Here is a 27,060-nt window from a genome sequence, read left to right on the forward strand (position 1 = left end):
TATTATTAATATTTCTCTTTTCAGTATACATGTATAAAGTCTACCTGAAATTAAAATTTTCAATCTAATTAGTTAAGGATAAATGCTGGAATCCGAAGAAGATAGTGATTAAAAGAAACAATTAGTGTGGCATAATCTAGAAAATTAGCAGTAGATAGCAACAATACCTCAAAAAAGTAGCCAAATGAAGACAAAATTAAAACCTACCTAATACATTAAGAAAATTACTTTGAAATTGAATAATATTAATCAAACATCAAACGTCCACACTGGAGTCATCAATATGCAATGAACGCCTCCTAACCACTAACTCAATTAATTAACCGATATAATAATTAAAGAAAAGGCATTTAATACACTTCAAACCTTCAATTTAGCAATTAATGAAAATATTAAATTGATATTTGAAGAAGTGTTTTACTTTTACTCCGTTGGCAATTTGGCATTTCTCTCTTCCCTGTTGAGGACAGTTGCCACCAACCTACACAGCTAAAACCAAAACCAAAAGCAGAGCAGCAGAAGGAGAGAGAAACACAGACACAGAGACAGACAACATTGTGTATTGTGTTTGTGTGTGTTGTGTTCCAAACACTGAGATCTAACCAACATGGGGTGATACACATAATTTTTAATCAAAATTCGAACACACAAATAATAGCAGCCGAATTTGTTCATCGCCGCCGATTGGAATCAGAACCCAATAGCTCAAAGTTTCAATATTTGGTGAGTAATATGATATCTGAATTATACGCTTTTTGTGTTTCACTATTGATGGATTGATCTTTTCTCACGCTTCTAACTGCAACCTTCTCTTCCTCCCTGCCACTTCTCAATTCAACTCATCTTTTTTTGTATTGATCTTCAGTTTTTTTTTCTTTTTAGTTTTAATTGTAAGTTAATTATCTGGCTTTGATTGATTGGGTAGTTTCAATTATATGGTTTCCATATCATGCATGATCATCATAATTCATGTTAAAATTTGAGAACGAATTGATGATTTGTCATCTTTTAATGCTTTAAAAAAAATTATGTTGACAGTAAATAATATTTCTTAGAATTTAATTTTTAATTGAGCCTTGATTCATAAAACTCACCTTACCTAATGTGATAAGACTATTGTTGTTTTTTATTTGCTGAATTCTGATTTATTTATTTATTTACTTTTGCGTTTTGTCCAGTATATCAGGTTCAGTTTTGGAGCTTGAGGTATTTCTTGTGCAGTTTCAGATCATTTTTGACAGAAGTAAAGGGCGTTGCTTTGGTTTATCTGAAACTGAACGTTTGTGTTCCTTTCATTTTGTTTGTTCCAACGAATACATACAAGCAGAAACGTTGGTGACTTGGTGGTCAAACGGTTCTGGTTTTACTTATTCCAATTTTCCAAGGTTTAAGTTCTCACAACATCGGAAGACAAAGTGCTGGTGTCCTTTGGTGGAGTGATGGCGAAAGTGTCTCATGCGGATCCTAGAAGAATGTATTCATGGTGGTGGGACAGCCACATAAGCCCCAAGAACTCAAAATGGCTCCAGGAAAATCTGACAGGTAGTGTCTTCTATCCTTTTGGCTTTGATACCAATTATGTTTAACATGTTAACATAGTTATTGTTCATGACTTGATACCTTCAAGGTGGAGATTGAATTACACCAATTATTGATCTGTTATCTATAGGGAAATAAATGTTTCTGACATCAAATGGAAAGGAAATCTATTTTCTCTTTTTTCTCTTTGCTGTCTTATATAATCATTGAGACTGCTATGAGGCCTTATAAATATTATAGTTTAAAAATGTTTTTTCTGCTAAAAGCTTTATAGTATTGATCTGGACAATGGAATTATATTTCATCTTTGGTAATGTCGGCCACAATAATATAATATGATTTAATCCGTTTTTGGTTTCACTTCAAAATTCAGTGGAACTCGTATGATGCACTTAAGTTGAGATATCGTAAAGTGCATATTTAGATTTTTATGGAAGCATTTTTCCAAAACTGCAAGTGTTAATCATCTTTGTTTGTTTATGTCTTCTCCAAATATTTTTCTTTTTATAGATATAGACGTTGAAGCATGAACTGATGTGATTTTTTTGGTTTTACAAAATATCAGTTTATTTTCTCCAGGGACACGTTATGTGCTCTTTGTGCACTAGTCTGTATATCTGTTAAGCCAAATCTACTTCCTCTATTTATATCTGACTTTGCAATAATATCTTTTGTTTGCTTAATCACTTGAAAAGATGTGGCAATATTTAATTTTTCTGTTGTCATGCATTTGGTGCTGTCTGTTTTTAAGAGCATTGGGACTTATCACAATGATATCTCCTCTTGCACAGATATGGATGCCAAGGTGAAGCAAATGATTAAGCTCATTGAAGAAGATGCAGATTCCTTTGCAAGGAGAGCAGAAATGTATTATAAAAAACGCCCAGAGCTTATGAAATTGGTTGAAGAGTTTTACCGAGCATACCGGGCATTGGCTGAGAGATATGATCATGCAACTGGAGTGATCCGTCAGGCCCATAGGACCATGGCTGAAGCATTTCCTAATCAAATTCCAATGATGCTGACAGATGATTTACCTGCAGTTTCTCTCACGGAGACTGAGCCACGTACTCCAGATATGCACCACCCTTCACGTGTATTTCTTGATCCTGATGAACCACAAAAGGATGCTTCCACTCATTTCCATGCTATCAAAAGAAATGGAGCTTCTACTGAAGAACCTGATTATGCTTTGAACAAAACAGGTTTGAAACAGCTCAGTGATCTCTACATTCCTGGAGATAATGAAAATCATGCAAAGTTAGCAGAAGGGCGTGTTAGAAAGGGGCTCAATTTTCTTGATACACAGGAGGAGAGCAGTGATCTAAACAATGGAAGCCATGATACAAGAACTCAAGTCTTGTCCGAGTCCGATCGTGTGACAAAAGCTGAGACAGAGATTTTGGCATTGAAGAAAGCCATTACTAAATTAGAAGGTGAAAAGGAAGCTGGTTTGCTTCAGTATCAGCAAAGTTTGGAGAGGTTGTCTAATCTTGAATTAGAAGTGTCTCGAGCACAAGATAATTCTCAAATACTTGATGAGAGAGCAAGTAAAGCTGAAGCTGAAGTTCAAGCCTTGAAGGAAGCCCTAATCAAATTACAGTCTGAAAGGGAAGATAGTCTTCTTCAGTACCAGGAATGCTTGGAGAAAATATCTAATCTGGAGAAAAATATTTCTTTTGCTCAAAAGGATGCAGGGCAACTTAATGAACGAGCTACTAGAGCTGAAACTGAAGCTGATTCCTTAAAGCAGGACCTTGCTAGAGTAGAAGCTGAAAAGGAAGCTGCCCTCGTTCAATATAGACAGTGCTTGGAGACATTATCAAAACTTGAGGAGAGGCTAGAAGAAGCCGAGGAGAATGCAAGAAGGATTAAGGAGCAGGCTAATATAGCTGAAAATGAAATTGAGGCGTTGAAACTAGAAGTTACTAAACTTAATGAAGAGAAGGAAGATGCTGCTCTCCGTTATCAGCAATGTTTGGAGATAATTTCTAGTTTGGAGCATAAACTCTTTTGTGCTGAAGAGGAGGTGAGAAGGCTAAATTCCAAGATAAATGACAAGGTTGAAAAGTTACAGAGTTCCGAACAGAAGTGTCTTCTCTTGGAGACATCAAATCACACTCTGCAGTCTGAATTGCAGTCTTTGACACAAACGATGGGGTCTCAAAGTGAAGAACTTAGTGAGAAGCAGAAAGAATTGAGTGGACTTTGGGGTTGCATACAAGAAGAGAGATTGCGATTCATTGAGGCCGAAACTGCTTTCCAAACTCTTCAGCATTTGCATTCTCAGTCTCAGGAAGAGCTTAGATCTCTTGCTGCTGAACTTCACAGTAAAGTGGAAATACTGGGGAATGTGGAATCACATAAGCAGGCTTTAGAGGACGAAGTACACAGGGTCAATGAGGAAAACAAGATTCTAAATGAGGTCAAAATTTCTTCATCATTGTCTATAAAAAATTTGCAAGATGAGATTTTGAATTTGAGGGAAACAATACAGAAACTTGAACAGGAGGTGGAGCTAAGAATTGATGAAAGAAATGCTCTTCAGCAAGAAATTTACTGTCTTAAAGAGGAGCTTAATGATGTGAATAATAAACATGAAGCCATGATGGAGGAGGTTAGGTCAACTGACTTAGACCCGGAGTGCTTTGTCTCATCTGTGAAAAAATTGCAAGATGAGAACTCAAAGCTGAAGGAAACATGTGAGGCAGACAAAGGTGAGAAAGAAGCTCTTCTGGTAAAATTGGAAACCATGGAGAAACTTTTGGAGAAAAATACAGTTTTAGAGAATTCCCTTTCAGACTTGAATGCTGAGTTGGACAGTGTCAGAGGAAAGGTAAGTGAGTTGGAAGAAACATGCCAATCTCAGCTTGTTGAGAAATCAACTCTTGCTGCTGAGAAGGCCGCCTTGTTTTCTCAGTTACAAGCCACCACTGAAAAACTGGAAAAGCTTTCAGAAAAGAGCAATCTATTGGAAAATTCACTATTTGATGTCAATGCTGAACTCGAAGGATTAAGGGTGAAGTCCAAGGTATTAGAAGACACATGCCAGTCACTTGAACATGAGAAGTCCAGTATCTTTCAAGAGAAAGAAACCTTAGTTTCACAGTTGAACATCACTCATCAAACATTGAAAGATCTTGAGAAACAACACAGTGATTTGGAATCAAAGCATTTGGAACTAAAAGGAGAAAGGGAGTCTGCACTTAAAAAGGTAGAAGAGTTGCTGCTTTCCCTATATTCTGAAAGGGAAGAGCATTCCAGACTTTTGAAATTGAATGAAGATGAATTGGCTGAGAAGGAATTACGAATTCATATACTACAAGATGATGCAAATTGCCAGAAAAAGGAATATGAGGAGGAACTGGACAGAGCTATACATGCTCAGATTGAAATTTTCATTCTGCAGAAATGTATCCATGATTTGGAGAAAAAGAACTTCTCTCTTCTTGTTGAGAGCCAAAGACTTTTGGAGGCTTCCAAAATATCAGACATAATGATGTCTAAATTGGAGACTGAAAATGTTCAAAAGCAGGATGATGTAAATTCTCTGTCTGAGAAAATTAAAATACTAAGGATTGGGCTGCTTCAAGTGTTGAAGACTCTTGACATTAACAGTGACCATTTCTGTGAAGATAAGATTGAAGAAGACCAGATGCTTCTGAACCATATACATGGAAGACTTCAGGAGAAGCAGAAGTCTTTTGACACAATCTTTGATGACAGCCAGAAAATGGCCATTGAGAATTCAGTTCTGATTGCATTCCTTGGGCAATTGAAACAAAAGGTAAAAAATCTTGTGACAGAAAGAGATAACCTTGATGAGGAGTTCAGGATCCAGTCTAAGCAGTTCTTGGCATTGCAAATAGAGGTTCAAAAGATATTGGAGAAGAATCAAGAGTTGAAGTTGACAATAAGCAAAGGAGAAGAAAGAATGGAAGTAATGGCAACTGAAATAGGCAATCTATGCAAGCAGCTGTCAGTCTTGGAAAATAGTCACAACAAGTTACAAGAAGAAAGTTGCAAGACATTGGAAGAGAAAAAGTCCTTGACAAGAAGATTTCAAGATCTTGGTGAGGAGAAGAGTAACTTGGAAGAAGAAATATGTGTCATGGTCCATGAGACAATTGCTCAATCTAATATTTCTCTGATTTACCAGAATATTATCTTTGAAAAGCTCCTGGAACTTAAAAAGCTAGGTGAAGATCTTGACAAACATTGTTCAGTTAATAATGACCTTGAGGAAAGATTAAAAATAATGGTATGCAAATTAGAAAACGCAGGAAGAGAAAATTCACATCTTAAAGGGTTATTTGTAAAGTCAAATGTTGAACTGCATTTAGTTGAATCTGTCAATGATGAATTGAGTTGTAAGATTAGGAATGAAAGGGAACTGTTGCGTCAAAAGGAAAATGAGCTTTTGGAAGCAGTGGAGATGTTCCGTGCTCTGCACACTGAGAAAACAGAATTGCAAAGAATGGTGGAAGATTTGAAAATTAAGTATGATGATGCCAGGATGATGCTTGAAGAACGGGCTAATCAAATTTTGAAGTTGTCCTCAGACAAGGATCATCAAAATGAAGAGCTCAGATGCCTTTGTGAAGTGAATCAGAAGTTGGAGTCAGAAATGAGACACCTACATCAAGAGCTTGGAGAAACTAAGATGAGGGAAAAGGATCTAAGTTATGAATTACATAAGGGAACAAATGAGATTGAAAAATGGGAAACTCAGGCTTCAACACTCTTTGCTGAACTGCAGATTTCTGTTGTCAATGAAACTTTGTTTGAAGGAAAGGTCTGTGAGTTAGCTGATGCATGTGAGAATCTTGAACGCAGAAATTACTCCAAAGACTTAGAAAGTGAACAGCTGAAAGAAAGAGTTAGCAAGCTGGAAGTTGAAAATGGAAGACTGTGTGATCAATTAGCTTCTTATGTCCCGGCTGTCAGTGCTTTGAATGATTGTATAACATCTCTGGAGGTGCAGACTATTGCACACGCAAAACCTCAAGATTATGAACAATCAAAGGTATTAAAATATCATTTTAGTATTTGGTTGACACTATCGTAGCTTCTGTCCGTGTGTGATTGCTGTTATCACATGATTTGGCAGTCTTGGGCTGGGTTAATCCTTATACTTGTTGCAATCCTGTGTGCTTTCAGGCACTGTATTGGACTGTTGAAATAAATTCCAATGATCGACCCCTATTATAGTGTGTCTTATTCTGATACTTCAGACACAAAATATGACTTCATAACTACCTTTGTCCCATGAAATATGGGGTGACGGATTTTGAAATAAGCACCTACAGTGTAGTAATGGTGTTTGGTTTTGCAATTAGTTTGTTTATCCTATCCTTGTAAAATACTTTGCATTTTTCAAAATCGTTTGCATTGCTAGGATGAAGTGATTTTTCTCTGTTGATTATATCTACATGTGGAGCATTTAGGTTTTGGACATATGGTTCATTATATCATTGATTCTGATTGTTATGGAATAGACCAATTTCCAGATCTATTTAATTAAAGTAAACTAGTTTTTCCCCATAATATAGTTAGTCAATAATCTATTTTGTAGTATTTTAATGCTAGCGAACTTTGTAGGCATCTGCTTTCTTGTATGTCAATGCCAGGTCATTGCCTGGTGATTTTATAACACAAATTGAATTCCTTTTTCGACTTGTAACCGTTATTTCATTTTTATATTTATATATAATTTGATTCAATCATAATCACCATTTCCAGGTTAAAAATTCGGTGAATAACCAATATGCTGAAAATAGTCAACAAACAGATGAGGATCAGACTGCTATGTCACCATATGCACTCCATGACTTCCTAGACATGCAGAGAAGGATCAATGCAATTGAAATGGCAGTTAAGCAGTTGAATGGAAGTTTGAAAGCCAACGATGAAGCAAGGCAAGATGGCCCTGTTACCGAGATTGAAGTTCTTCCAAAAGACATCATGCTTGATCAGATGTCTGAATGTTCATCATATGGGATAAGTAGGAGAGAAACTGTTGAAGCTGATGATCAGATGCTTGAATTGTGGGAAACAGCTGATAAGGATTCCACTATTGGCATGCAAGTCGACAAGACGCAGAAGGTGGTAGCTGGAGCAGCTGACAATCATCAAAGAGATGCAACCGTGGAATCCAAAAATAAATATCCTTCATCAGAGTCCTTGGTAGAAAAGGAGCTGAGTGTGGACAAGTTAGAGATATCAAGAAGATTGACACAACCACAAGAACAAGGGAACAAGAGCAAGATTTTAGAAAGACTTGATTCTGATGCACAAAAGTTGACAAACCTTCAGATAACCATTCAAGATTTGATGAAAAGGGTGGAGAACACAGAGAAGAACACAAAGGGAAAAGGTGTTGAGTATGATGAGGTGAAAGGGCAACTTGAATCTGCTCAGGAGACCATGGCAAAGTTAGTTGATGCCAACCGCAAGCTGATGAAGAATGTAGAAGAGGGTACCTTGTCTTCTGTTGGGAAGGCTCCTACAACAGAGTCAGATGGGAGTGGAAGTGCCGGCATAAAGGAAGTTTCAGAACAGGCTCGGAGAGAATCAGAAAAAATAGGACAACTACATTTGGAGGTGCAAAGACTACAGTTTCTGCTGCTGAAACTGGGTGATGGAAAAGAGAGCAAGGAAAAAACAAGAATAATTGATCGAAGTCCAAGAGTTCTTCTGCGAGATTATCTTTATGGTGGGATGAGAAACAACAATCAAAAGAAGAAAAAAGTACCCTTTTGTGCATGTGTGAGACCTCCCACCAAAGGAGATTGATTGATGGTTACCATACAGTTTAAAGTATGAGAAAATTGAGACATTAGCTTTCTTTTTTGTAAAATTTCCTTCCTAAGTTGCTTTAAGACCCTACATATTTTGATCATGCTGTACATGTTGTGCTTCATTTACTCCTAAGAAGAGGCTCAGGCTAGGATGGAATTTTTACTATTTCTTTTTTGTTATATATAATTTCTGAATAATCCCATCCTTTTCTTTATCTAGTTTAGATGAGTAATGAGTATTATTTTTTGCTACTATTTTGTTTATCATTTTGGTACAATAGACTATTCCTTAACAGAAACAGCTCACCATTTTTTCTTTTCCTCAATTTCTTTTATCTCCATTTTTGGGCTATGGACTCGGACATATTTAGGAGCTAAAAGGCTCATGTTGTCATGTTTAATTATTTTTAATATCTTCTTTATCCTTTTTTTTTCTTTGGGTTCACACATTTTTTATTCTTTTTCTTTTTACAAAATTAGCATGAGTCCACTTGATGGTGACTTGACACTTCTTTATCTTTTTTTTTTCTGAGTTAACCATTACAGTATAAACCAAAAAACAAACAACTACAGAGAATAGAATTTGTCAATCTGGAGGTAGTAAGTAATCCCCTCTGGTATCAGCATCATAATTCTCAAATCAAGTGAAGTATTTATTATTCTTAATTCATTTCCTACTAATAATATTTTGAGAGAACCTTTAGAGATTTTTAAAATGAAAATATGTGTGAGTGAGGACATGCGCATCGATTTCAATCTCTCAATCTTTTATTTGATTAAAGTGTAATTAGTATTAATTTAATGGTTGTAAATGAATTTTCTCATGAACATTATATTTTGGTATTATTGTTATTTCTTTCAAGTACACTATCACATATATGCGGTAACCAAATGACGTAATTTTTATTTTTTTTACTAATAATGATTTAAACTTGAAAACCAAGCCTATGATCCCAAGCTCAGATAAAGAAAGAATATTGTGTCTTTGGTCAATCAATGTAAAATGAAAAAAAAAAAACAATATTTTTACATCGTATATTTTTTATGAATCAATGTCTTTGGTCAATCAATGTTTGTCTTATATATTTTTTTTACCAATAATATTTTTACATCTTCATTCAGCCACAAGTTGTTGTCAGGTTTTGTAAACGAAAAAAAAAATGTGTGTTATGGAAAGTTATAACTTCTTAAAAGTATAATTGTGAATGTGTATGCACGAGAGAAAAATAGAAGCCGTTTTAAGAGAGAGTACGAGATAAAAGAAGTCGTCTTAAGAAAAAGACAAAAGATATGAGCGAAGAAATGTAACAGGGCGGCTATCACATCCGAGCAAGCTACCTTGTCAGACTTCCACAGGTGAAGACAATCGTAGATAAACCTGGTTCTCCTCACCTTCTCATAGTAATCCATCAACTCCTCTGCCGAGACTTGATTTTCACCATTTCTTTTTTGTTATATGTAATTTATGAATGATCCCATCTTTTTCTCAATCTGGTTTAGATGAGTAATGGGTATTGTTTTTGGCTATTACTTTGTTTATCATTTTGGTACACTACAAGTCTTCCTGTAACACAAAATGCAAACTTCACCAAGTATTCAGATATAGAAACAAGAAAGGAAATTACAACAATACCAGGATCTCAATGCACATATTATGCAAACTAACCAATCAATACTGTGACTTTTTCTTAAGACGGCTTTTTTCTCTATCTCGTGCTCCCTCTTCAGACGGCTTCTATTTTTCTCTGCTCACACACTCACAATTATACAAGGTTATTTTTCTGTCTCTGTAACTTCTTATAACACATTTTTTTTTTTTTTACAAAATCAGCTTGAATACACTTGATGGTTGATATCTTTTCCAACAGTTTTACCTTTTAATTAGATCCGCGGCTATCACATCCGGCCGAGCTACCTTGTTAGACTTTCACAGGCGGAGACAATCCTAGATAAACCTGGTTCTCCTCACCTTCTCACATTAATCCAACAGCTCCTCCTACGAGACTTGATTTTCACCATTTCTTTTTTGTTATATGTAATTTCTGAATAATCTCATCCTTTTCTCTATCTGGTTTAGATGAGTAATGAGTATTGTTTTTGGCTACTACTTTGTTTATCATTTTGGTACACTACAAGTCTTCCTGTAACACAAAATACAAACTTCCGGATATTCAGATATAGAAACAAGAAAGGAAATTACAGCAACACCCGGATCTCAATGCACATATTATGTAAACTAACCAATCAATACTGTGACTTTTCTTTGCTGCTATCTTTCGTCTTTTTCTTAAAACGACCTTTTTTTTTCTCTCGTACTCTCTCTTGAGACGACTTCTATTTTTCTCTCCTGCTCACACACTCACAATTATACAAGGTTATTTTTATGTCTATGTAACTTCCTATAACACACATTTTTTTATTTTTTTTCTTTTTACAAAATCAGCGTGAGTCCACTCGATTGTTGATATCTTTCCCAACAGTTTTGCCCTTTTATTAGATCTGGCTATCACATCCGGTCGAGCTACGTTGTCAGACTTTCACAGCCGGAGACAATCGTAGATAAACCTGATTCTCCTTACCTTCTCACAGTAATAAGGTACGAAGGCAATGCTACTTGTATGGTTTACTTATAGGATGAATTGTATAAGATTGATAATTGTATGGTTTACTTATAGGAGTGGGTTGGGTGTGAGGCTATCTTTCTTATGATTTGTCAAAAAAGAAGGGGAGGGTCCGCGTTCGGCTCTTCTTATAATTTGTCAAAAATAGAAGCCGTCTCAAGAGAGAGTACGAGATAAAAGAAGTCGTCTTCAAAAAAAGACGAAAGATACGAGCGAAGAAATGTAACACAAAATACAAACTTTACTAGGTATTCAGATATAGAAACAAGAAAGGAAATTACAGCAACATCAGGATCTCTATGCATATATTATGCAAACTAACCGATCAATACTATGACTTTTTTTTGCTACTATCTTTCGTCTTTTTTTGTAAGACAGCTTCTTTTTCTCTTTGGTGCTCTTTCTTTAGAAGGCTCCTATTTTTTTTCCTGTTCACTCATAGTTATACAAGTTCAAGTTTATTTTTCTGTAACTTCCCATAACACGCTTTTTTTTTCTCTTTCGTGCTCTCTCCCTTCTTTTTTTTTCTTATGCTTACACACTTACATTTATACAAGGTTATTTTTAAATCTCTGTAACTTTCCATAACACACATTTTTTATTCTTTTTTTTTTTTACAAAATCAGCGTGAGTCCACTTAATGGTGATCTGACACTTCTTTATCTTATTTTTTTTGGGTTAACCATTACACCATAAACCAAAAAACAAACAACTACCTAGAACAGAATCTGTCATTCTGGAGGTAGTAAGTAATCCCCTCTAGTATCATAATTCTCAAATCAAGTGGAATAAGTATTTATTATTCTTAGTTCATTTTTGACTAAATTCTATCCACCTAATTCTTTTGGTTAGTTTAGTTGTAATATTTTGAGAGAACTTTTAGATATTTTTAAAATGAATATATGTGTGAGTGAGGACATGCGCATTGATTTCAATCTCTCACTCTTTTATTTGACAAAGTGTAATTAGTATTAATTTAATAGTTGTAAATGAATTTTCTCATGAACATTGTATTTTTGATATTATTGCTATTTCTCTCAAGTACACTGTCGCGGTAACCAAATGACGTAATGTTTTCTTTTTTACTAATAATGATTTAAACTTGAGAACTTGTGGATAGTCCTGCACTTCGATTTGTTCTAGTTCTAGAATTTTGCCAATCATTTTCAATATTCATGGCAATTATTTTACTACATTTGAATATTGAATAGATTATCAAGCATGATACATAATGATTCAACAGACCATGTAGGAATTTTTCTTCCAACTTAGGAAGCGAAGTTAAGAAATTAGAAGACCCATGCATCTTTCATTTTCTCATTTTCTGATGCCCGTAAAACTTCTGCGGCATGATTCACAAACTCTCACACCACATATTCTAATAATTGTTATATAGCTGAGACAAAAACGAATAAGCTTTCTGAGCTTTTTAAAATACTCAGTGGTGTATGGCTCACAGTTACACATTGTTCCAACCCTCAGATTCATCTTTCTTGCTATTCATTTTGCATGCACGAAGCATGGAGTTGCATGCTCCAACGGCCTCCTCAACAGTTAAATAGATCCATTTCTTCCCTATATCATTTTGGAGCTTGGATTTGTTTAGTTTCTTCATCACCTCACTCCCAGGATTGACCAAAACAAGCTGCATGCATAGGAATAGATGATTTTAAAAGTTCAAATCAAGCATGCTAAAATTGCTTATGCTATATGAAAAATGTGTTCCATAATTAGCAGATAACACTAGAGAAAGAATTACTTGTAGCCCTCTTCTTTCCGCAATCTTTCTGATCTCTTCAACCATACTTATTCCACTTGTATCAATATTCCCAACAGCTGCCAATAAAATGATATTGCAAGTTAGATTGGAAAATCTAATAACCAAATGCTTTACCATTTTCAGACCCATTACTTACCACTCATATCCATTATAACATATTGCAAATTTGTCTCTCCTGTAGTTTTGATTCTGTCTTCCTCTTCATCAATCCACCTTGTGATCCTATGAACAATAATAGAAGTGTTCACTTCTATTGTAGGCCAGATTTTTTTGCATGTAAGAGTAATACTCCAAATTTGTTGGTAGCTTACCTCTCTCTTAAATAGCTTGCATTGGCAAAGTAAATTGGTGCATCAATCTCTAGAATTAGAATTCCAGGAACATGATTAGCATTTGGATATTGCTCAACATTTCTGTATATCACAGAATTTGGAATGTTGCCCAAAACAAATGTCCTTGGCCTCGCAACAAATAGAAGTATCCGAAGTATAGATATTGCAACCTGAATATGCATGCATAGAAAAGCACACGTTAATTTTATCTAACTTTACATTAATTCTAGAAACAAGTAACATAAGATTCAGCAGAGTGGTAGTGAAGCAGCTCATTGACACATACAGCTATGACTAAGCCAATTTCAACACTGCCAAAGACCACACCAATGTATGCACTCATGCACACCACAAAATCAAATTTGTCAATCTTCCACAAATGGATGGCTGCTTGATAATCAATGAGGCCAAGCATTGCAGATACAATTATGGCTGATAGTACAACTAGAGGAGTGTAATGGAACAAGGGTGTTAGGAATAACAATGTCAACATCACTGCAATTGACATTATAATATTGGATGCTGCTGTCTTGCATCCAGCATTATAGTTCACAGCTGAACGCGAAAATGGCCCTGAAACATTCATTATTTATCCACATTAGCCTGTAGAGCTCATTAAATAAGGCAAAACAATATATATATATATATATATATTCATTACTAACAGCTATTAAAATCTCTACCTGTTGTGAGGTAGCAAGAGGTGAAAGAACCGACTATGTTCATGGTTCCAATAGCTATCATTTCTTTGTTACCATCAATATGGTAATTTTTAAACATTGCAAAGCTCCTTCCCACTGCTATTCCTTCCTGAACAATATCATCAGATTCAACACTCAAGATCTGGTTGAAATCCTCATAAACAAGATGAGCAGATCAAGGATTTTGCTCATGATTGAATAGGAAAATGGTAAACTAGGAATTGAGATAGATTCAAACGGCAGAAGAAAGGTGAATGTAAATAGTAATAGTTGGATCACCAAGTTATAATTTTTCACTTTGGGTGTAATTTTCTTCACTTAAATCTTTTAATGGGGTGTACTACCGTTGAAAAACGAAGAACCGCTGTATCAATTAAAAATAAGGGAAGTAAAAAAATATATAAATTGAAAGCACACAAAATTGTATTTCTTTAGGCATTTGGTATTGAGTAACAAACATCCATTAGACTATCTTCATCCTCACGTTCGGAGATTTGGGTTGCCACTATTGATTTTGGGCCTAAAACAAAAGATTCAAATAAAAATATTGGGAAACTCAAACCTAAAAAGAGAATATGAGAACAAATTTCATTTTAAGTTTATGAAACTAAAAACCATCCATGTGAATGGTCAAAATTAGAGTTAGTTGTAATTATATAATTACTTTAAAAAATTTATATGCGTATATTTTTTTAATTTAAATTATTCAAATATCATTTAATAATTTATATTTATTCAAACATATATCAAGTTTGTCCCTGTTTGAGGCAAGTTGAACTAATCCAATCGATCTTTTTTTCCCCCTACTTTCCTGTTATTCAGTGGATCACACACTTTTAAGCAAGATGCAAATATTCATTCTATTTAAACCCATCAAATATTGCAAGTAAACAGGATTGCAACCCTACCTAACCTTGCCAAGACAGTATACTAGCCACGATAAAATCTATAAAATTTCGATATACTCTTATAAAGTTACATAAAATAAATAAATATTTCACAAATGTTGCTGTTGGACGATTGGCACAGTTCATGTGATGGAAGGTGACTTTACATGATCTTGCCCATCCAACATTTATTTTTCCAAAGCACAACCAAAATTTGATTATCCAAATCACCGTCAAAGGATAAGGACAATATCATCACACTAAAAACAGAGCTGCCATTATTAATAATAATGCTTAATGTGTCCAGTTTCATTTTCTCCTTTGGCAAAGGATGTGACTCTCAGAGTTGGGTTTTGTCTTTATTATGTTGTGTACACGTGTTTAGTCATTGGCCATGTAACATGGTTGCCGTAAAGCAAAGGCATTAGGCATGCATTCCGACAAAGTAAAAGAGTTCGAGTGGTACTCACCGCAAGCGCTATTATGCCAACGACAAGACCTGTTTTCATAGCTGTGGTCATATAAGGTGACACAAATACCAAGTTTGTGAGCGATGGTGGATTCAACCCTTTTTTCAATTCTCCTATCTGAACATGCTCAAAGAATAATGTTAGAATTATTGAGGTTAAAGGGTAGTGATACTTTATTAGAAAGATAAATATTTATTTAATATAAATTTATTGTTCAAATGACAAGACACGCATCACACCTCTACCCTTTTCTAGAGGCAAGATCTTAAACAACAGAAAATCAATGGTAGCATATACTTTTAAAAAATTAACAATATGATAAGTTTTCAAAGATAATCAGGTCAACACATTAATAATTGGACTTTATAATTGTGTTTTCTTGAAACATATCGTAACATTTAAATAGTGCTAACTTTGTACTCATGCTTCAAAATGATTCCTTTGCTGGTCCTACCGGATAAGAAAATTGATTGGATGGATCATGGACGGTATCGGTAGGACCCAATGGTAGTGCAATAAGTGAAAAAGAATGTGCAAATTAAGTTTTATTTATGAAAAAATATTTCATGCATTTTAATAATCAAAACCATATTTAATTTGCAATTTAGCATACATGCGAATGTCTTTGAGTGGAAATGCTCACCACTTGAACGCCGTGGTTCTCGGCGTGAGTGAAATAAACCAGCAGGCTTCCCAATATAACGGACGTCAACGGCGCCATTGCTGATACCCAAAAATACTTTGGTTGTTTTTTGCTCTGCATGTCAATGTCACAACCAGATTATCAATTTTTTTTATTTGATTAACTGAGAATACTTGATCTAGTGTGAGAATACAATTTCTAAGTTAAATTAATTTAGGTATATGATATTATCTAAACAGCAGTTTATATTTTGTACTGTAGTATTAATACTTCTGTCATAGAAGCAGCTGGCATGGAGACGTGACGAACGAAGGAAAAAATGTCAATTGCCGTTGAGAAAATTTTCTGACTTTTATTTTATTGATCAAGAGAGAAGTAGCTAGGTAGGTTAATTAGGATTGAACCAGGTCTCAATCAAAAGATTAAAATGATTTTAAAATCCCATTTCTAGAAACAATGGGCTGAATAAATTCAAAGAAAATAAGTGACAGGCAGCTCTTGGTATATATATATATATATATATATATATAAGTATTTTCTTAGCACTCTTATATTTAATTTGAAATTTTTATTTAACAAGTTATATTTATTATCCTGCTACTATGTATATATATAAAAGATTAATTTATAAATAATTTAACGCATATAATTATTAGATAAAAAAATATTAGATTTTATGCAAATGAATATGGATTAGGTATTACTTACGAAGTATCTCGTGACAAGGAGAAAGAAAATGAAGCAAAATCCTAACACGGCGCTTTCCCACCTCCACTGCAATCCATAAATAAATATATATAAGGAAACACTTTTATGTTGAATATAAGTCAAAAAGAAAATGTGAAAACCTTGCATGACATTCAACCAAATAAGAAGTTAAAGCGACATGAAGATATTTTATTTAAAATTGTTATATTATATTATAATTTTGGAGCTGGTGGGTGAGCTAGCTGTGTAAAGTGTATGTCAAAGTTGAGAATGCTAACACTAAATTCCATAACACACTCTTTTAATATATTAGAGAATATCTTCAATTTGTTGAATACCTCATGAGTTTGGGCAAAAACGGAGCGCATGACTGATACGAGATCGGCCGCATGGGTGAAATGCTCAAGGCCAAGAATCGATTTAAGCTGCTGCAGGCAAACCACAGTGGCTGCTCCTCCCATGAACCCTACTATGGTTGCGTGTGATAGAAAATCCACGATAAACCCCAACCTGTGATATTCATCATTTGTTGTTGATTAATGCCTTGTTATTAACGTTAATATTTGAGGAAAACCATATTACATGTATTGATAAATATTATCAAGGGAATATTGTATTGATAGATTATGTAAATTATTAACAGCATTAATTTGAAATTAGTTTTTTGGGTATGTCGACAATGCAGTTCGGTTCTTTGAACATCTGAGTGGAGACACTTTCGTATATCTTTTTTATAATTTGAGTATATTTTTGTGACATGTATATACAAATAACAATAATATATTTGAGATCAATTTTATAATAATATCAGATCTCGTGTGAAAATGAAAGGAATGGGAATCTACCAATGAAACTTGACAAGTGAATTCCAGAATTTAATTTAAAATATAATAGTAACATGAGTTGCAAAAAGAGACAAATCTCGATTGTAAAGTGCATTATAGTAGAAAAAAAATACTGTTCTTTATTTTTCTTTTAAACATTAATATTTGTTTTATTTTTGCACTACATAAGTTTGTTATTATTCTACTGCCACTATTTTATTATGTATGTAAACCTATTTTTAAATTCTAAAGAAGTGAAAGAAAGAGAATGAATAAAGAAAAAGAAAAATAAAGGATATAATATGATAAAATAAATGAGATGAAAAAGAATTACAAGAGAAGGGGTGTATGGTTATTTTAAAACTTATTTTGTTAAGTAATTGGAGGTATTTAAAAATATATAGTATTTGTGCTATTAAGAGAAAATCTTTAAAAGTCTTTTTTTTTTAACCGTTTTTAATGTAAAACAATTTTTTTTTAATTATAACTTTTCAATATATATTACATTTTTTAAATATATTATTACTTTATTCAAAAAAATTTATTTAACTTTGTAGATAGTTATTACAATAAATTAAATACTGTTGAGTTTAAAATAAATATAAAGTTGGCAGAATAGCAAGTGGCATAGAGTATTATAAATGTGATTGATTAAGATCTTACCTAAACAGACCCAGTGCAGCCTGCAATACACCAGCAAAGAATGTAGCAGTGAAAGCAAGGTGGAGGAAAAGCTTTGGGTTTTCATTGGGATTAACCTCATTACTCAACATGGAGCCCATGAGTAGCGATCCAACCGCCACAGTCCCCACCGCCAAATCCCTGGAGCTACCCATCATCGCATATATCAACGGTGGTATAAAGCTCGAATCTGCTCATATGCATATTCATTCATTTTTCACATGTAATTGATCAATGGTTATCGGTGTGAGTTGTAAAACACGTTAAAAAATCTGAAAATGTGAATATTTGAAGTAAACATAAATTTAAGATCATTTAGATACTATTAATTATAACTTGAGCATTGAAATAAATGTGAATCTAAACACGTACAATAAAAAATAACATGAATTTTTTAAAAAAATCAATTTTATTTTAATCGTTAAAAGACAAAATATAATTAATTAAATTAATAATATATTCAGTTTCTAAATTAATTATTATAGTAACTAAACATATTCTATCACAAAAAGCGGTCACTAGATAATGATTTTCTAATCAATAAAATTATAAAATCAAGTAATTAAGAGTTGATGATGAGTGTGAACTACCCACATAGTCCAAGAATTGGAGGAAGGTTGGCGAGCTTGGCATAACTAATGCCCTGAGGAATAGCCAAGCTAGCGATGGTGATGCCAGCTATGAGGTCAGATTTCAAGAACTGAGAAGTGTAGTTGGGTGCCCATTCGAAAATGGGGAAGAAGTATTGAAGACCAAGCACGAACCTCTTTGAGGCTGGCTGGTTCTTAAACCGCCTCAAAGGGTCATCAGGGAAGAAGGTTTCCTTGAGAGAGTACTTTAGAGACTTGAAAAATGGCTGAGGTGGAGGAACCGCCACGTGGTGCACGCTCTCAACGTTCATGGCCGAAGGGTACGCATAGTCTACGTTACCCATGGTCTTAGCAACCCAAACAACTGTATATGCACAAATATATATGATACAATATAAATAGTGCGTTATATATGTGCCAATATGTTATATATATGATGCAAGGTAAGTTAATGAAAAATGGCGATTGAGAAATAAGAATAAGGAGAGGTGGATGAGGGAAGAGGAGGAAGTGATCTTAAGGAGGGAAAAAAAAGGGTGTGAGGGAGTTCTTAATGACATGGCTTTATATAATGGGTAGGAATTGAGCATGGTGGTGATTTGTACATGTGTGTGTGAGGATTTTTTTGATGTTTGTAGTGCGGTATATGGACCCACCTAAAGTTACAAGGTTATTGGGAAGGTGATACCCGAATACATGCCTTTGTGTTCTATAAATGGCACTGAAAAGTCTGGACCTGCCTGCCTCGTGCTATTTTAATTTTCTTAGTTTGGATGTGAATCACATAAAGCTTATAATTTGTGTGCCGAACAAGGTGGAAGCGAAATCAAGGAAGCTCACGCATCTTCTTGTCAATTTGGAATATGTTTTTTTTTTTTTTTCACTTCAATCATTGAACCCTTTCACCCGATTAAGTGACGTGGCGTTGTATATGACATCTTTTATGAAATTTGTTTGACGGTATAGGTTGGGTAGACTTTTCAGATTTATGTGCATGTGAGTGTTTTAGATTTAGGTAAATAATTAAATTAACTTTTACGTGAAAATAACAAATATTTTAATAAACAATTCATGAACATTGTTCAATATTGTGCAAAAGATGTCATTGAAAACCACACTAATCTAACAATACTAAAATAGTAAAGGAAAACGAGGGAGGATATAGGTGAATGGAAAAAGAGGGAATGAAATAGAAAGTTCTAAAATGTAAGCTTGTGCTATTAATTCAACTTAATAAATAGAATACGAATTTGATAAGCATTCCTTTTTTATTTATGGGATATTATGCGAATCTCATATATAGAACCCAGCCTAAGCATTTTTCATTTATCAATTGGATACAACTTTACTTGTTACGCGTACTATAAAGTGTAAACGTTATTCTCCTGTTAACGTCAACATGTTGTAATGATAATCATTTATTTCATTTTAGTAACTAAAATTGATAATAATTATCATATAAAATTATTAATTTTAATTGAAAAATAATATTCATATAATTATCGTGTGTGTTTTAGAGTTATGAATTAGGATTGAAACAAAAAATAATAACTAGAAAAAATTGCATATTTATTAGTTTAATTTAATGTAATTAATTAAATACCTAATTTGAACTTTGGATACATCTTCGTAAGCTATATTTTTTATGTATGTGCAGTTATTTATTTTTAAAAGAATTGATAAGTCCACTGACTCGCGTGAACACAATTCGTTTTAAAATTTTTAATTTCCTTTTGAGTCAAACATTGAAACATATAAAATTACGAAAAATTATATTTGTATAATATCTTTGTATTTTTTACAACAAAGAAAAGAATTTTCTGAAGAGAGAGAACAGAAAAATTAATGTATAAAATAAAATGATTGATGAGTGGAGAGTGGTAGGAAAGGAAAAAATAGTATTGTACATAATATATTGTACTGAATGCTGTATACATGCAAAAACGTAACATATAAAACTATATAAATGGAAGTTTTAATGTATACAATCTACTATATAAGAAATGTGAAATTGACAATGGAAAAAAAATAATATTTTTGCATGTGTTTGATTATAAATCTAACATTATTAAAACCAGAAAAATGGTTAAAATGAACATGTTGACGGTAAATAATATGATAGGAAGATTTTCAATATACTGAAAACGTTTTTGTTGTTTTATCCTGAAACTCGGATTTCATGATTGATAAACTTGGCTTGTTAATTGAAAAGGTCAAAATTGACCACTTGCAAATCATTCACGGAAAGTCACTACTACACTGCAAACACAGTATTTGTTTTGACCTAACTATTCAGATTAGATGCTTGCATGTTTGACGGGACATCAATGCCAACACTGCCTTCGTGACATTTGTTGCAAATAATACAATACAACGAACATACAAAAAAAAAATAAATGAAAAATAACATAAATATTCTACTTGCGTGAATGGACCAAATATTGCGGCTCAGCACTTTGTTGGCAATGTTATTTATACACCGTTTAGATAAGGTAACGTCAGCGGGACCAAAATAAACGGTCAGGTAATATCATTCAAACGACCTATTATCCTTTGCAATATATATATATATAATCACATATGTTGTATGAATTAAATTTCTAATTATATTTTTAAATTTTAATATTTATATATATTTTTAAAATATTGTAATGCAGTACTTATTAATTTTATATTAAATTTTATAAAATCAATCTATTTAATAAAAATAATTCTAAATAACAATTAAATTAATTAATCTTGTATTTCTATCTAAATTAGATATCTAATATCAACCAATCCTCACTGACACACACGTAATACTCTTTATAATATTTGAATAATCTTTCTTTTATAAATTAGATAGTTTTGCTCATAAGCTAAACTAAATAGTTGACACACACATAATACAGTCATGTTATTTTGCATTATACTTGTGATTATCATTTTATACGTTAATTAAAACTCTTTTATTGTTATTGTCCCACACACATCACATGTATATGAAAAAAGTTAATTTAATTTTTTAGAAAATGTTTAAGTGAAATGAAAAGTTAGGATCTTATTAATTTGTTTCCGAAGTTCATTAATTAATTAAAAAAATTATTAAAATTTATATTAAGAAACAAAAGTGATTAGAATATTATATTTTTATTAAAAAAGTTTACTTTTAATTTCTCAACCTCTATCATGATTAAGAATTTTTATTGAGTTGTTATACAGTTAATGTCAATTGTTTTCATAATTCTTTTACTAATAACACGTGGCATGGAATTATAGAAAAAAAAAAGATCAACGATGTCGATAAGGAATGGTGTAACAAAGAAGGGTAGATAAAGATGGAAAAAAAATTATATGCAAGCTGTACTTAGATTATCATATTTTAATCCAGTAATTCAAGCACCTATGACCTACTGGGTAAAAAGATACGTTGAAATAGCTTTTAAAAAAAATATAATTATTCAACATATTAGTTTCTTTTTTTTTTTTTCATAATTATACGCTTAAATTATTCTAGGTTTGTCTAAAAGTCCAACCAAAAACATCCTCCCGTGACTAACTGATAATTTGGGGATATATTTCGACAATAAGTAAAACGTAAAATAGAAATCAATTTTTTATTAATCTAATTTTAGGACTTAATTAATTTAAACATATAAAAATAATATTATTTAAAAAAATTACTTATGACATTAAAAAAATAGATATTTTTAATAAATTTTAACTGTTATTAATTATTTAAAGTCAATTTAAAAATGGGAGCTGTGATAAAAATGAGAGCTTGCAATTCTCACATAAATGGAACCAAACGATGATTATTAATTAGTCTTGACGTTACTGCATAATCAAGGGATCCAGATTCAGTGCAGATTGCACTGAAACTGCACCAAGTAAAATTTTATATTTTTATTTAAGTAAAAATATATTAACTTAAACAAAAATACAAAATAACGGAACAATGTCAAAACTGTGTTAGATGCACTGTGTCAATGTCACGGACATGAGACTCTTTTTTCCATAAGACAAAGAAAAAGCTAACGATGAGTTAATATAAAATTTCCCTCATCAATTGGGGTTACATGATTGGATACTTTGTAATTAATTTTTTTAAGCCACTGAGTATCTTAAGTAATGTTCTGCGACACTCTGTCGACTATAATACTTTTAACTATTTTATTATCTTTCTGTATGATAGGAGTATCATTTATGTATTTTTACTTAAATTTTCTGCTGATAAAAAACACTTTTAACTCTTTTTCAACGGCATATATCTTTTCAATACAATTGAAATATGAGTTTAGGTAATTTTTTGTAAGAGAACAAAATCAATATAAAAATAAATATTTTTTTATAAATTAAAAAAATATTTTTAAATTAAAAAATTCTCAAAAAAATATAGATTTTAATTTATTTTATTATTTAAATCTTTACTTTTATGAACACTTGTTAATAAATTTAACTAAACTCGATCTTATCTTGGATGTTGGATACTGCTGTATAACCCATGGATCTATTGCTAACTGAGCTGGATTACATCATGGATATCGATGCCATGTATATAATTACTTAAATCTATGAGGAGTTAAATTTTGATAAATTATTGAATTTTATTTATTCAACTATTAATTATTGTGCTGTTATTATGAAGATATTAAATTTTACGTAATCTAAAAATTCATAAATATACAATATAATAGTAATTATTCATTTATATTTTAAATAATACATCATTTATTATATATAATAAAACATTAATCAATAGTTAGATTGTATTACTTTATAAAAACTTATAACTAAATAATTATATTAATAAAATTCACTTTTAATAAAAGAATTTCATTTTAACTCTTCCAGACACACTAACTTCTTGTAGTAATAGTTTACAAAACGTACCCCAATGGAGTCAATAATAGTTCCTAACAGGTTATTGTGATGTGGACTGTGGTTACTGTTGAACATGCCAACATTTGATTAAGTGGCACTGTCTTGTGCATCCGTACTAAATGGTCCTGCAGCATGCTATGGAAGCACGAGGTGAATAATTGAGATTGGACATGGCCGGTGATCTCATTCTGATTCACTTTGTTGGTCCACTCCCACTCTTCGTGGTGCTTCTGCAACTTCTAGCCGAAGCTTTTCCTATGCCCCACAGTTCCATTTCCTTCAATCTTTGTTTCCAACCCGTAACTCTGTCCACTCTCTTCTCTTTTACTTTTTTTGTACTATTATTCATCAAATAAGCTTTCAATTTCCATCAAAATATCGATAAAAGGAAATATGTACTAGTGGATTTGCCATATCAGTGCACTAGGTACATAATTCAATAAAAAATAAATAAAAAAAGTCTAGGTGTTTTCTCTCTTCTAGTTACCCTTTACATAAACCATACATACACATCAAGTCATCAACATTGTTAGAAGAATGTGCTTAAAAGAGTCTCACAGAACATAGATCCAGATCTTTTTAATCTATTACTTTATATTTAATTAGTCTAAAACAAATTAACTTAGTAACTTCGTTGGGTTTAGTGAAGTCTTTGTAAGTTATTTTATTTAATAAAATAACTTATATTTACTTAGTTAAAAAAATTTATGTAAGCTGTTTATAAACTTTTAAACAAATCTATAGTATGTCTTACAAATCAACATGAGCACGTTGCAACAAATTATCTCTAAGCATCATACACATGCACCATATTTAAAATATAAACACTTTTATCCAAGAAAAATACAGATATATGTTTTTGTTGGAAGAAAGGTGACAAAACTTATTTGAAATACAGTTAAATTATAACGTGAGTGTCTCTTTCTTTTAAATTTAAATTGTGATTTGTCACTCTGGGAAAATAGTTCTTTTTGCTTAGACTCAAGCCTCATTGTCATAGGTATCCTAATTATCTTATATTTATTGAAATTGAAAAAGTGTAAATTCTAGTTTGAGTCATTGATTATCTCAACCTCTTGCAGCTAATTTAATGGCAACGAACCAGTAATTAATTTTCTACAAACAACTTGCTACTCACATTTAACCCTTTTTTTTGTTGATAACCAAAAAAAAAATTAATGGGAATTCAAGAGGTATTATTATACCTTTTACATCATAACAGGGACAGTCAAGTGTGGCATATAATGTTAATACTTGAAATAAAGACATTGCACCTTCAAGAAAAGGACAATCTACGACTTATCCATCTCCAATAGTTGAATTTGATTAGGTTAAGCTTGACGACCAAAAAAATAAAGAAAGAAAGAAAGATGTGTAACAATCACATAGTATATTTTGAGAGAGAGAGCAAATATTATTATACAGAGTTGCATGCATCAAGATCTAATTCTACCCTGAAACTTAGCTCCATTTAGCATGTGTCCAATGACAATAATTAACTAATTTTTTCAATTTTGTTGGATTTGAAATTGAAGGTATGTATATAAAAAATATATTTAGTGAGAACACTAATTTTATATAAAAATGAGAAAAGTAATTTTAAATTATACAGTGATAGTAGATGATCAAATTAAATACTAAGTAAAGTCACATGGTCAATTTTAAATATATTAATTACAATTATTTAAAAATGAATTAATTTCTATTTTTTATTTTTGCATAAAAAATATTTCTCACAATGTATTCCTTATCCCCACGTGCATACATACCCAATGGAGTCATTATTAGGTTTATGGACACTTTTCACCGCCCAAGCATACACCTCGTCTTAAAAAGTCTTCACACATCTTTTCTATCACAGGATCGACCCTAGGGTAAGGCCACTAAACTCCTTGCTTTAAATCTATGGTCCAAAATATTTTTATTATTAATATTAATTTTACAAAAAATTTATTTATAAAAATTATGTCACTCGTAGTAATTCTCTCCTAAATCCCAAACTACCTCATTAATCTTATTAATTGTTTTTAAAATTTATTAATTGTTTTTTTCAAAAATTAAAATTATAAAATAAATTATATCAATGAAAAATGACACACCAATTAATATACTCAATTATTAATGCAAATAATGTTCAAATAAAAAAATCAATAATTTCAATAATTACTGCTTCAATAAAAACATTTATTTCAAAATTAAAATTAAGAAATTATTGCTTAAAATTAAGAACGTATCGATAAAATTAAATAAATTAACTTGATTGTCAAGTAAAAAAGGCTAAATAAAATTAACTACAGTAAATTAATATATTGCTCTTACATTTCTAAAAATCTAAAGAAAAATTTCAAATAAAAGCACAATAATATCAATGATTTATTTTCTTTAAAAAATATTTTGAAATTCACTTTAAACCAGTGTCTACTTTAGGCTGCCCCCTGTTTCGTCACTTTTGAAAACTGCTTCTAAAAGTAATATTATGCTTAGCTAAGTTTCCTTTCTTTCACTCAGATTTTCATTTCATCCAAATATTTTCCTGCTGTAAATGAATTATTTGGTATCAGTAGTAAATTAATGACAATAAAATTATGGATAAGTTGGTTCATTATTTTTCAAATTGCTCTATATTGTTCACTAAATTGTCTTATGTCCTTTTTTCTTTTTTTTTGAGACAACACATAAAATTAGATCAACTATTTTAAAATTTGACTTATTTAAAATTTTTATTTTTATTTTTTTGAGACAACACATTTTTCTTTGATTAACAGATAACTAAATTTTTATTAATTAAAGTAAGAATGTCAAACCACTATAATAAATTTTCAGTGACTAGTTTTTCATTTAAAGAATAATGCTTATTAAATAAAGAGTTGAATAAATTATATATACAAACTTATTTAGAATATTAAATGTCATTGTAAATTATAAATTAAAAGTTAAAATAGTTTTAATTTTAAAATATATTTTAAATTACAGTTTATATGATGGTGGAATGAATAAATTAATATAAGTTTAGTATATTTGTGATTTAATTTAATTTAATTTTGTTTTAAACATGAATTTGAATATAATAAAAATGAATTTTTTTTAAAAATTTAAATAAAAATTTGTTCATTTTTTAAAAACTAATTGAATTGATTCTTTAACATTCTACTCTCTTATTTTAGTTGAGTTTAACATTCTACTCTGTAAAGTTCAGGCAATCAACATAAATAATAAATCTCCAGTATATTCCTAAAATGTACTTGGAATAACTTAAGAACATAAATTTGGATGATTGCATTGACCAGAGCAATCAGCATGATGACCTAAAAGTATATCGTAGGTGAATGGTATATATACGTGGCTCACACGTGTTTGTTGCAGACTTACAGTTGGGATATCTGTGTGTATACATATATATTGAGTATTTTATTATAATTTTAAGTAAATTTTAGTTAAATAATAAATTTTTCTTTTAATAAAAATATTATACAAAATTTATGAAATATAAAAATATTACACTAATAATTAAATAACACAAGTATTATGAAAATTAATAATACAAATGCAAAAGCAAGTATATTAATATTGGATATGAATATGACATGCATACACGATTCTTGAAGTATTGGTAGAATAGAG

At 31.7% G+C, this 27,060-nt stretch overlaps 2 protein-coding genes across 2 annotated transcripts; one reads left to right on the forward strand and one right to left on the reverse strand.

The window, feature by feature from the left end:
* Positions 1-435: 435 nt before the first annotated feature.
* LOC113871300 (protein NETWORKED 1D-like) lies at positions 436-8,641 on the forward strand. Its single transcript, XM_027508323.1, has 4 exons — positions 436-723; positions 1,179-1,542; positions 2,331-6,565; positions 7,282-8,641. Exons 2-4 carry the CDS (start codon positions 1,440-1,442, stop codon positions 8,332-8,334), a joined length of 5,391 nt encoding a protein of 1,796 aa, XP_027364124.1. The 5' UTR covers positions 436-723; positions 1,179-1,439; the 3' UTR covers positions 8,335-8,641.
* Positions 8,642-12,047: 3,406 nt separating this feature from the next.
* LOC113870959 (sulfate transporter 3.1-like) lies at positions 12,048-19,238 on the reverse strand. Its single transcript, XM_027507569.1, has 12 exons — positions 18,581-19,238; positions 17,969-18,176; positions 16,820-16,991; positions 16,482-16,547; positions 15,774-15,887; positions 15,131-15,247; positions 13,756-13,882; positions 13,359-13,645; positions 13,052-13,242; positions 12,877-12,962; positions 12,720-12,796; positions 12,048-12,605 (listed from the first exon to the last, which is right to left on the reverse strand). The coding sequence occupies exons 1-12, from the start codon at positions 18,918-18,920 to the stop codon at positions 12,420-12,422; spliced, it is 1,971 nt and encodes a 656-aa protein (XP_027363370.1). The 5' UTR covers positions 18,921-19,238; the 3' UTR covers positions 12,048-12,419.
* Between the last annotated feature and the right edge of the window lie 7,822 nt (positions 19,239-27,060).

The sequence above is a fragment of the Abrus precatorius genome, unplaced genomic scaffold, assembly GCF_003935025.1.
Source record: "Abrus precatorius isolate BTA unplaced genomic scaffold, Abrus_2018 Scaffold7, whole genome shotgun sequence".
NCBI lineage: Eukaryota > Viridiplantae > Streptophyta > Magnoliopsida > Fabales > Fabaceae > Abrus > Abrus precatorius.

Bases quoted from the DNA above. Each gene is read 5' to 3' on its own strand.
- LOC113870959 (XM_027507569.1), bottom strand. From the start codon at position 18,920: ATGGGTAACGTAGACTATGCGTACCCTTCGGCCATGAACGTTGAGAGC. The intron at 15,248-15,773 runs GTGAGCATTTCC...GAGCATGTTCAG, and splicing joins AGAACCACGGCGTTCAAGTG to ATAGGAGAATTGAAAAAAGG. The intron at 12,606-12,719 runs GTAATTCTTTCT...CTATGCATGCAG, and splicing joins CGGAAAGAAGAGGGCTACAA to CTTGTTTTGGTCAATCCTGG.
- LOC113871300 (XM_027508323.1), top strand. From the start codon at position 1,440: ATGGCGAAAGTGTCTCATGCGGATCCTAGAAGAATGTATTCATGGTGG. The intron at 1,543-2,330 runs GTAGTGTCTTCT...CCTCTTGCACAG, and splicing joins GCTCCAGGAAAATCTGACAG to ATATGGATGCCAAGGTGAAG. The intron at 6,566-7,281 runs GTATTAAAATAT...CACCATTTCCAG, and splicing joins AAGATTATGAACAATCAAAG to GTTAAAAATTCGGTGAATAA.